At 44.0% G+C, this 12,223-nt stretch overlaps 1 protein-coding gene across 1 annotated transcript in view; it reads right to left on the bottom strand.

Annotated features, from left to right (window-relative positions):
* Positions 1 to 710: 710 nt before the first annotated feature.
* The window catches only part of SUSD1 (sushi domain containing 1), a 135,065-nt gene continuing 123,552 nt past the window's right edge, over positions 711 to 12,223 (bottom strand). The window contains exons 16-17 of the mRNA XM_007449808.1: positions 11,215 to 11,308; positions 711 to 777 (exon numbers count right to left, since the gene is read on the bottom strand). Of these exons, the coding sequence (XP_007449870.1) occupies positions 711 to 777; positions 11,215 to 11,308 (161 nt within the window). The remainder of the gene's footprint in view (positions 778 to 11,214; positions 11,309 to 12,223) is intronic.

Raw genomic sequence — 12,223 nt, 5'->3', positions numbered from 1 at the left:
CAGAGCCGTGAAGCCTCTCTTTCAGGCTCCAGTCTCAGGCTCTCATTCCACTCAGGAAGCATCGGTTCATAAGAAGTCGTTTTCCCCATTGCTCAGTTCTAACGATTTCTTTTTCTTTCAGTTTTTACCAGAATGCAGCATGGCAGTTGATGAAGCAAACAATTATGCAAAGCAGGAGTCATATAGCAAAAAAAAGGTAAGTCAGTTTGGAAACTTTATCAGAGTTTCCAAAAATGCAGGCTAATTAATACACAGCAGCAGACTAGAAGTAGTCCAAACAATTTATTCTTGGGAAACTGGTGAAGGCCCAGGAATTAAGGCAGTGACCTGGGTGACGAAGCTGACAACAGCTGGGTGGACAATAAAGGGCCGGTTGGCAACTCACTTGCAGGCAGAGGCTGAGGATGATGTGCTGGTCAGCCAGCCTTGGAAAGCTATGAGTGCAATACAGACCACAGTCCCAGGTCAAGTGCAGAATAAACACAAGTATCCCTCCAATGCACATAGGTAGCCCTCCGAGACACACAGGCAACTCCCCAAGTCTGTTCGGCACTGTGTGCCCCTCCAGGAAAGCAGACAGCCTCCTGCCGTCCAGAAGTAGGTCTCTGTTTCTTCTATCTCATCCAGTGACAAGCCTTGGTCTTTCCATGCCTGGCTCACAGTGAAACTCATGTGCCCTCCCAGCTGTATCTCCAGTGTAGGTTCCAGCTCTATTCTAGCTCCAGCCCCATCTGAGTGATCTCTTTACAGAGGTCTGCAGGGGTCTGCAGCAGCAGCCTGCAGGTTGAGGGAGAGGAAGTCCGAGGAGTGGCTGCAGAGAGGAGGGGAAGTGGAGGAAAGGGGTTGACACCAGGGGTGTGTTACAGCTGGACACTGAGATGCAGTCTCACGAGGTCAGTATGGGGGCTGGTCCTTTTACCCTTGTGGAGTTCCTTCAGCCTCCATCTAATCCAGTGAGCTGTTCCAGATGCACAAATTCAGACCAGATAGCTATGTGTTAATTTTCTACAAGAAATCCAGTAAAAATGCTCATGAATGCTGATCACAGGCAGTCAAGTCAGACTCAGCTGTTTTGTCCCCTTGGCAGCAAGCTGCAGACAGACTGGAGTCCTTGAGTCTGGCAGCCCCGTGCACCATATCCCTTACAGGGCCACACACAGTATGGACATTTATACTCTCTGACCAGGACCAAGACACTGTCTTCCTCGTTTGGTGCAAGAGATGCGCTGCCCATCTGCTGCCCCTTCCTAGGTCTTGTGATAACAATTCCCCTTTCCTGGGCTCTGCCCCTCTTTGGCCAGAAAGCAGAATGGTGGAGAACCTCATGGTTGTCCCTGACCATCCCAGCACAGCAAAGCATCAGTGTCTGCATCATCTGGTGTTCATCTCTGTGAGACCTCAATTCACAGTGATCATCCCAAGACAACACAAGTTCCCTCTGGTTCTTGGAGCTGAGCCCTCTTTCAGGTTCTAAGGTTCACTCTTCACTGGAAGGCCCCTTGGACAGAAGGAATCATAACTTGTGGCAAGAACTGTACGTGCTTTACCCTCAGTCTCAGCCATTCTCAGCTGCACACAGCTACTGCCAAGTCCTTGGTTATGGAGGGTCTTGGGGCTGGGAAGGACCTTTGTGCTCTCCAGCGCTGGTCCCTGGAGCTCTCACCACCCTCTGGAAGCCTTGAACCTAGTCAATATTGCCTTACCCTGCCCAGCCCAGCCCACCAAGACTCAGGATGGCCCTTTATAGGGACTATAGGACAACTCACCCTACAGGCCATACACTAGGCTCACTAGAGTTCGGCGGAAATAGACTTTTGCAGGCCAAGTTCACAAATCCTGAATCCTACTAACCCAAAGGCTAGGAGATGGGACACATGCCCATGGACCCAGGGAAATGGTGTTCTTTCCCTTCCCCAAATCTCTGTGTCTCACTCAAGGGAACGCATCCAGTCCAAGGGGAGACGGCAGTCTTCCAGACCCGGTTACCTTCCTGAAACCTCTGGCCATTGGTCACTTCCACTCCCGGCAGCCTTGGTACCTCTCCATAGAGAAAATAGAAGTATTCCTAGGCTTTTGCTATAAAGTTAAGTAGCCCTGTCAGAAGAGCCTAGGAAAAATTGTGGTAGAATTTAAAGTCTATAATTGATTTTTTTCTTTAGTAACTTATGGTAGGCAAAATTCTATGAGGTGACCCTCATAATCTCTGCCACTTGGTGTCCACAGCCTGTATAATTTTTTCCCCTTGAGTGTGACTTAGCTCTAACCAACAGAATATGGAAAAAGTGAAGGGCTTTTGCAGATGTAATTAAGGTTCCAAATTAGTTTATTTTTGGTTAGTTAAAGGTAGATTATCCTGGGTGGGCCTGACTTAGTCAGATGAAAGCCCTTTAAAAGAGGAACTAGGGGCTTCCCTGGTGGTGCAGTGGTTGAGAGTCCGCCTGCCGATGCAGGGGACACGGGTTCGTGCCCGGGTCCAGGAAGATCCCACATGCCGCGGAGCGGCTGGGTCCGTGAGCCATGGCCGCTGAGCCTGCGCGTCCGGAGCCTGTGCTCTGCAACGGGAGAGGCCACAACAGTGAGAGGCCCGCGGACCGCAAAAAAAAAAAAAAAAAAAAAAAAAAAAAGAGTAACTGGGCCCTCCCTGTGTTCAGAGATTGTCCTTGCTGACTTGATGAATTGGGCTGTCTGTGTAGGAAGCCCACCTGGCAAACAACTACAAATGGCCCTCTACGAGCTATGACTGACATCTAGGACCCGAGGACAGCTTCCAGCTGACAGTCAGCAAAAAGTTGGGCCCTTTAGCCATATGACCACAAGGAAATGGATTCTGCCAACAATATGAATAAGCATGGAAGGGGAATCTTCCCCAGTCGAGCTTCTTGATGAAGATGCAACCTAGCCAACACCTCCCTAGCAGACTTGTGATACCCTGAGCAGAGAAACCAACTAAACCAAACCTGGATTCCTGACCCATAAAAACTGGAGGATAATAAATGTGTACTAGTTTAAGCCATTACGTTTGTGGTAAGTTGTTAAGCAGCAATAAAGAAATAAAAAAGCATATATAGGGCTCCCCTGGTGGCGCAGTGGTTGAGAGTCCGCCTGCTGATGCAGGGGACACAGGTTCGTGCCCCGGTTTGGGAAGATCCCACATGCCGCGGAGCGGCTGGGCCCATGACCCGTGGCCGCTGAGCCTGCGCGTCGGGAGCCTGTGCTCCGCAACGGGAGAGGCCACAGCAGTGAGAGGCCCGCGTACCGCAAAAAAAAAAAAAAAAAAAGCATATATAGCCTTTGCTATAATTCTCTCTCAAATATTTCATCTTCTAGTTTCTAGTTGTCCCCCAAAATCACATTACCAAAGATTCACAAAAATTTTTTAAGAAATCTGAATCAGCACTGTGAAACAAGTGCTGTACATTGAGTTGAAGTACATTCAACATTCAGAAACTTTGGGAAATTTTCAAAATATAAAAATTTTAAAAATATAAAGTTTAAGTTAACAGCTGGCAACAGAATTTTTAAGGAGGAAACTACTCTTGTTTAAAAAATTACTTTGGTAAATTACTTTGGTTAAAAAAAAGGAAGACATAGATGAGTTGTTCTGCATTTCAGGAATTTAGGGGATTTGATAAAGAATGAAGATGGGAAGGGATGGGAAAGGAAGGAAACTTCGAAGAACAAAGATAACTAACATCCACTTTTAATTATTTGAGTATCTAAAATATAATACTCTCTTGTTATTGGCAGAAAAATGTCCACATATTAATCCCAGAGCCTGTGGATAAGTTATCTTCCATGGTAAAAGGAACTTTGTAGATGTGATTAAGTTAAGGATCTTGAGATGGGAGATTATCCTGGATTATACAGGGAGGCCCACTGTAATCTCCTATAAATGAAGTGGGGGCAGGGGTGGACAGGAGAGTCAGAGTCAGAGAGAGATTCAAAGATGCCACACTGTTGGCTTTGAAGATGAAGGAAAGGCCACAGTCAAGGAATATAGGCAGCCTCTAAAAGCTAGAAACGGCAAACAAATGGATTCTCCCTCGAGCTTCCAGAAGGAACACAGCTCAGCCAACACTTTGACTTTAGACCAGTGAGACTCACAGCAAACTTCCGACTTCCAGAACTGTAAAATAATAAATTTGTGTGGTTGAAAGCTACCAAATGTGTGGCAATTTGTTACAGCATCAGTAGGAAACTAATACACTCTCCATTCACGTTATCTAAACGCCCCAAGTCCTTAGTGAAACTTTGGGTGGAAATCATGAAAAGGAGCTGAGTTCCACAGGTGAGTCGATGCAGGCGGGAACAGGGACCCCACATAGGAGGATGAGATGATCCATCTGCTAAATTAATTCATAGGAAGCATAAAGTAGGCCCTAGAGTTGATCATGGAAATATAACACATCCACCTTTACCCCCTCATGGAATTTTCAGAAATCTTCAAAGACAGCACTGGATGCCCCACCAATTTTGTGATGGAAAATTAAACCAAACTTATCCAAATCTAAGTGTCTTGGGTTTAGAAGGAAACTAAGCAGTACCCATCATATTTTTATTTGACACATGTGTAATAGGATATTAAATGGAACTTTTTCCTTATGAAATTTTTTTTTATGTTTTTGATAGTAATATACTTACATGTTTAAAAACAAAACAAAATAAGAAGATAAACACTTAAAAGGCTCACTCTCACCCTGTCCACCTCCACCCCATTCTTCCTTGCTCCATTTGTAACCATTTACATCAACTCATTGCTATCATTCCTGTGTTTCTTTATGTAAAATTGAATAAATATTCTCATTCCCTCTCTTTCTTACATAAAAGATAGCGTACGATATACACTACTCTCCATCTTGTTTTCCTCATTAAAACAATACAGCTTAAAGATCTCCCCATTTCAATGCATAGAGTCCTTCCTCATTCCTTTGTTACAACTCAGGGTATTCCATTGTGTACATAGAAGTATCATAGTTCATGTAACTAGTTTCCTCCTGAGAGGCATTTGGGTTGTTTCTAAGCTTTTGTTATCATAAGCCACGTCATAATGAATAACCCTGTTCATGTGTCATTTGGAACATGTGCAGGTGAATCCATAGGATAGGTCCCAGAGGTGGATTGCTGGGTTAAAGACAAAGGCAATGTAAATATTGCCAGATTTCCTTCCATAAAGGTTGTACCGTTCTGTACTCTCACTAACAACGTTTGAGTTCCTATTTCCCCACAGCCTCAAAAGAGACTGTGTTGTTAAATCTCTGGCTTTCTCATTGACGGGTGAGAAATGATACCTCACTAACTTGCACTTTTCTTAAAAGTAAGGTTGAGCATCTTTTCTTACGTTTGCGAGCCATTTGCATTTCTTTTTCTGTGAACTGTATTTTCCTATCATTTGGCCCCAAATTGGACCCTTTTTGTTTGAACTAAAGTTCCAAAAAATTGAAAATAATAGGTTGCAAACACTCCCATATTCTAAAATAAGGATTTCCAAATGGTCTTGTGATCCTTAGCCCAATACCCAAGATATAAAGGGGTTTAAAATTGAAAAGGCCAAAAGAAAGTAGTTCTCTAGGGAAAGCTGTTGGCATTCTCTGCATTTTCTATTCCCCACCATGACGGTAGGAGGTAAGGGGACCTTCCTCAGTGCAAGTCAGGAAAGAGGAGCTTCAAGGGGACTTCCACTCAGAGACTTTGTGTCCCCTAAAACTTCAGAGGACACAGAGGCCTGGTACCTGACTCCAATGATAAGAAACCCAGGGGTCAAGAAGCTGAGGCTGTCAGGTCAGCATCAGGACAAAAATGTGGGAACCACATTGGAATGTAGTAGAAGCTACACTTCCACTGATGGAGGCCAAAGGGTCTAATGGGTAAGAAAACTAAAGTCTGTGGCTGCAGTGATCTGTGATGGTGAGGCAATCCCTCATTTGCATGGCAAGGGTCTGTGAGTTTCTGTGAGCCAAGTAGTTACCCAGGAAAGTAACTGAGCTGGAGGAGCCATCTTGATGTGACTTTTCCCAAAAAAGGCAGATTGCCAGGGCAAGAGAACTCTAACAATGCCAGCAGTAAGAGGCTGTGGGATGCATTTTCAGGGGCAGGATCAGAGGTAGTGACATAAGAGTTCAGGATAACCAGATGTAAAATATCTAGACACACACAACCAAAAATAAGTATGAATAACCTTGTAAGTTGAAAATTAGAACACGCTAGACAGGAACACAGACAAACATTAAATGGAGACACGTATTGTGTTCTGGGATAAGCGCACTCTTTATTTAATACATCCCCGAGAAAAATATGAAGATTTGGGGGGGAACTTGACCAAATAATTCTTTAGTTTATGTATAATAAATATGTATACATGAATAAATATATAATAAAACCTGAGAATACTCTGAGAATTAACAGAAAAAGGGTGGCAACTTACTTTCAGTTGGTACTAAAAAAAAAAAAAAAAACCTATTTTAAACTTATAGCAGGTGGTATTGGCACAGAAATAAATCAGCAGAACAAAAGAGAAAGTTCAGAAATAGACTCTAGTATATGATTCAGTGTACGAGTCAAATCACGAGGGGAAAAAAATAACAGTCAAGGAATATTCATAGAACAACTGGCTAAACCATTTAGCAAGAATAAAAAAAGACCCCTCCCGACCTCACTCCTTATACTAAAATGTTTCAGATGGATTAAAGATTTAAATGTTTTTTTTAACTGCTGAATTATAGTTATTACCTTGAGATTGGAAGGTCCTTCTAAGCATGGTACCAAAGGCAAAATACATTTGACTACACAAAGGGGAAATAATAAAGTAGAAAATTTGTTTACAACACGTGTGACAGCTAAAAGTGAAAATTACTATAATAAAAAGAACTTTTTCAAATCAATATAAGACAAGCCAACTACTTAGAAAAAAGGCATATCACCACAACAGAATTACCAATGACCAATCAACATGGAAATTAGTCAGAGAAATGCAAACAAAACATTGAAAGGTCATTTTTCACCTACCAGATTAATCAAGATTAAGAATATCAACGATGCCCAGGTATGTTGAGGCTTCCTGCTGGTGAGAGCATAAACTGGTATAAACTTTCTGAGATTCTTCTGACAATATGTAGTAAATCTACAATGTATATAGTTTTCATTCCAACAACTTCAAGTCTAGGAATTTAGCGTAAGTGATAACTGCATACAATTATACAGACATATATAAGAATAGTAAACATCTGGAAATACTCTAAATGCACAATACTCAACAGAGTATTAGTTAAATAAATTATGGTGCCAACTTTTAATGCCATCGTGATTGACACGAAAAATCTGTCCAATGCATGTTACAAACCACATGCCTAGTTTGACCCCATTTTGGTAACCTTGAGTTATGCCAAAAAAGTATGGATATGGATACACACACACGTCCAGAATGACTCATTCATTCTCTCTCTTTCTGAAACAATGGACGTACACTTTTTTAAACTGATTTGCCTCACTGCATCACCTGCCCACAAACGGACACAGAAAAATCCACACGCACTTTCCTCTCCAAAATCAGGCACTTGAGTTTAACCAACGATGGATGTGGGAGGCAAACGGTCCTTAAAACACCATTTGATTGACGTCTACTACCCACTGGTTTTCTCTCTGATGAAGGGAATGGAAAAATTAAAGGGTTAGGAAATCAGAATATGAGATTAGCAAAAAAAGGGAGCCTTGAGAATTCTTTTTTACCTCCTTTAAAACCAATTTAAATACTAACTTTATTCCAATCCACTATGGAATTTCAAGGTAATGACTTTTGCTCTGGTCTTAATCTTAAGGGCCCAGCTGCAATTTTAGGTCTGGGGTCATGGATGGACTATTACCTATTTCCCCTAGTTAACCTCCATCTATTTTGGTTGCTTGTGGCTCCTTCTAGAAGTGATGGGAGAAGGTATATCACAGTGAAAAGATAAGTATAAAAAGACACAGGTGCTATAATAGTAAAAACAATGCCTATATATATATATATATATATATATATTTCGGAAATATAAAGGCCTAGCTCTCCCAGGAACCGAAATGTCCTGTCAGGTCCCAGGAATGAGAACTGGACTTGCAGGCAGACTATCTGGCCCCACAATTGAAGTTACGTCTCTGTCTGAACCCATCTCTCCACTCTAAAATGGGAAAATGATAACTCCTAACCTTCCCACCACACAGAACTGCTGTGAGGATGGAATGAAAGAACATGTATAAACAAAAAGTATGGTGGAGATAAATAAAAACTATGGGCACCAAAAAAAAAAAAAAAAAAAAAAATTCAGCCAGGGAACAATCTACTCCATATCTGGGCAACCCTCCGTTTTGATTCCTAGTCTAGAAGGGAGCTCAAGACTGGATCTTGGCACTCGCCTCTACACACTGTCCCCAAGACAGTTACTAAGGAAAAGATGCTTCTTCCATCACTATCACTACTAGCTTTATTTAGTGGCACTCATAACCCAACTCTGAATGCTACCTGATCAGTCCTTCAACAGAAGGACCCTGCATGCTTCTAGGAAGACCCATTATTGGTCTCCTGAGATGCTCTCCCCCCCCTTAACCAGGAATCCACTTGGGAAAAAAAGGGACGGTATTGTGGTTAAGCTACCAGGCGAATTCAGAGAACTTAAGGCTGCCTTCATGTGCATGAGAAAATGATCAGAAAAGAACTGCAGGAAAATGGCGCATCCTTCTTGCAAATGCTCAGCACCTACTTCTGTTAAGTATTAACACTGAGCAACTCTGTGCTGTCGTTTGGAACATTTAGAGGAAGGGACAAAATCTATGTTTTTGTTATTTCAGTATTCTTTCACGAACTGCTTTTACATTTCTGCACTGTACCCAGAAGTACATTTTATTTCATATTTAGTCAGTTTTCTTAACGAGAAACTTTTGACACCAAGCAAATAGGACTTCTCCCTTTCAATGACAATTATGCTAAGTTCCCATGTGGATAAATGTAGCTTCTTTGGCAGTTAATTCTAGAACTTGAAATTAGGGGGACTACAGAAACATATGGTATTTACAGAGCTGGTAAAAAATGATAATAAGGGGGAGAAACTCAGATTCTCTCTTTGGTTAGAGGAGGCTTGGAGGAAAATCCTTACTCATCAGAGACCCTACCGAATACTAACCAAATCATTTGTAAAGATTCCAAATTTAATTCAAGAGCTGTGAAAACTGTATGAGTTTGAATTGTTGCACATAAAAAATAAAAGTCGGAAGCTATTTGTATTAGTCTATTGAGAGTTCTACTCTACGGTTCACCTGAATGAGAGCGGGAAGTGTTCTAAATGTTGATCCTAAGTTGTAGTCTGAGACCACACCTCAGAGGACAAAGGACAATTATTCCTAATACTGCCCAGTACTGGCTGGGGCCAGGGCCGACAGCTGGCCTTGAAAACTCAAGCATCAGGGTATCACTTCCCTCTCTCTGACTCTTCCCAGTTGAGAGGATATGCTTTGGGTCAGATCCCCCTGGGGGAGCAGCTTCACAGACAGTTGCCACGTGTTCCTATCATTGCTCATGTCTCCTCATCTGCCTACAAGCCCAGGCTGCTCAGATGTGTCCCTCACCGGTGCCCAGTGAGCCGGTGGAGAACACGCCAGCCCACCATGTGGGAAAGACTGTCCCTTTTCCTCAGGACTGTGGTGTTGCCCAATGCTAGGACCACGTTCATATATGCTTCACCCCGAGTTGGGCAATATCACTTTCCCCCCCACACCCCTCCCCATGCTTTCTATTCTCTAGGCCTGGAGAGGGAGGGAGAAGGCAGAGGGGACGCCGCCGTCACTTAGAGAAGCCACAAGCCTCCATCCTTCTTTCTTCGTTCCTTGCTGAGCCTTGGAGTTACGTCGTTGTTTAGGGAGAAAAGTTCAAGAACACTGGTTCGGGCTTTAAAAGTCAAATCGAATCTACTCCATCTGTAAATTCGGCATATTGACAGTAGGCCCGGGACATGGTTCATGATAAAGTAACGCTCATAGTTACTGACGCTGTAGACAAAAGGGACGATCGTGTCGCCCGCATTGTTCCCCTCCCCTGTAAACACAGGACTCTGGCCGTGGGCTTCATAGTGTTGCAACCCATTGTTACCACACCACCCCCAAGTCTAAAAGGAGGCACAGAGCATTTTTAGGAAATGTTCAGTGAAAAAAAAATTTGCCAAGGCTGTTCTAAACATTCATGTGGAAGAGAACTGTCTAACTTAACACAATATTTTTACTGGAATGAAGGCTATGGCTTTTGAATACATGTAAGACAAAAGGAACTGTATCAAAGCAACACTGCCTAACAGATATTGCAGGGAACTTACTGGAGTGGCCAGGCTAGCATACTTTCTAATTAGTGTGTCAACCAATTGTCGGAAAAGGGCTTCTAAAGTGTTTACCGTATTTGCCTATGTCAATGATCTCTAGCCTTTGCAATGACCTCCTTCATAAAGTCAAATTCTAGCCCACACTTAAGGCTATCTCATTACTTATTGTAAAAGAATGGATTCTGAATTCATGACAGAGATGCTATAAAGGAAGAGGCAGACAGTCTCTTGCACTCAGTGCCTAGAGGAGCTGACTCTCAGGCATCACTCAGAGAAGAACACAGGCCAGTCCATGTGACCTGTAGCTTGTGGTCAATATTACATTGTACATCAGGGTTCTCAAGTTCAGAGAACAGAACTGGTCGTGTAGCAGGGAAGACATCAACAATTCCCGAGTGTCCTCCTTTTGGGGGATTCCAAAGAGATAGTCACCGTCTTGAATCCAGGAATGGGATTGCAGGCCCACGCACACACGGGGCCTCTGTGCAGACACCTGAGAAGCTGTCATAACATCTGCCCCAGCAGCAGTGCATCCTCTTCACGCAGCATTGGCAATCTAGACACGGCGGAGGAAAAGAGAGTTCACTGACACTTAGGTTTTCCTGCAGTGCACCCCTGTGTGCATGGGAAGCGGTACAGGAGATGAGCCACGACTCTGTGAGTGGTCAGGGCGCCATCACTGACCCTGCTCTCTTCCTGGGACTGGAGGGCATGCCCCTCCTTCCTGAGGTGCAGAGTTACCCATGCCTTTCACCTGCTGAGCCTGGGACAACCTCCCGCACTCCCCCTCTGACCCTCCTCAATCCCAGCTGTTCTTCCTGACTCCAGCCCCACCCTCCCTCCATTCCACTCATTCCTCAAAAGTTACAGTCGCACATACCACACTGCTGAGAAGGAGAGGAATGCGAGGACAATCACAACAGCCAGGGAGCCTAGCCCGACGCCTACCATCTGCTGCAGCGTGAGCGATGAATCTGCGGGACAAAACCACACGCTGAACCCACAGAGCACAGAATCACGGCCCTCCCCAGAGGTGCACACCCACCTGACCTTGCTCTCTTTTAACCAGAGGTTGGCCCCATTTAACAAACCATCCCAAGAATGCCCAGAGTTCCTCTGTGCCCTCTCAGTTGGCCCTGAGAACAGGGCATCAGGAAAAACCGTTCCACGACATTTTTGAAAAGGAAGTGTAAAACCGGGCCACATTCAGGTTACAAGGGATAAAAGCTGATTTCTTGGGCACACATGTACAGCATCCTGTGTTGTGTGTGCTGGTCCTCTCTCAAGTCAATTACACTTGATCGATTTTTACCGGCAGCTTTCCTTTGCGTCAAGGAAGATGTCATTCTGACGTCATTTGGACTTTTGCTCCCAAAATGATAGCTCCAGTGATCAAATATAGCAAACAGGGACTTCCCTGGTGCTCCAGTGGTAAAGAATCTGCCACTGGGGGACGCAGGTTTGATTCCTGGTCGGGGAACTAAGACCCCACATGCTGCGGGGCAACTAAGTCCGCGCGCCACAACTGCTAAGGTTGCCGCCTCCACTAGAGCCTGCATGCCGCAAACTACAGAGCCCATGCGCTCTGGAGCCTGCGCGCCACAACTAGAGAAGAGAAAACCCGCTGCCACAAATGGAGAGAAGCCCAAGCACCACAATGAAGAGCCCGCATGCCACGACGAAAGATCCCTCATGCCTCAACAAAGATCCCGCGTGCTGCAACTAAGACCCGATGCAGCCAAAAAAATAAAAATAAAAATATTCATAAAATAAATAAATAAATCTTTAAAAGAAAAACAAACACAGCAAACAAATTCTCTCTGTTGGGTAGAGTCATCTGTCATTTCCCCTACGGGAAGCAAGGGTAGTACCTCCCTGGTCTGTTCAGC

The sequence above is a fragment of the Lipotes vexillifer genome, unplaced genomic scaffold, assembly GCF_000442215.2.
Source record: "Lipotes vexillifer unplaced genomic scaffold, Lipotes_vexillifer_v1.1 scaffold230, whole genome shotgun sequence".
In the NCBI taxonomy this organism is placed as follows: domain Eukaryota; kingdom Metazoa; phylum Chordata; class Mammalia; order Artiodactyla; family Lipotidae; genus Lipotes; species Lipotes vexillifer.
Note: the sequence above shows the minus strand (reverse complement) of the source record. Positions and strands in the feature narration are given on the sequence as shown.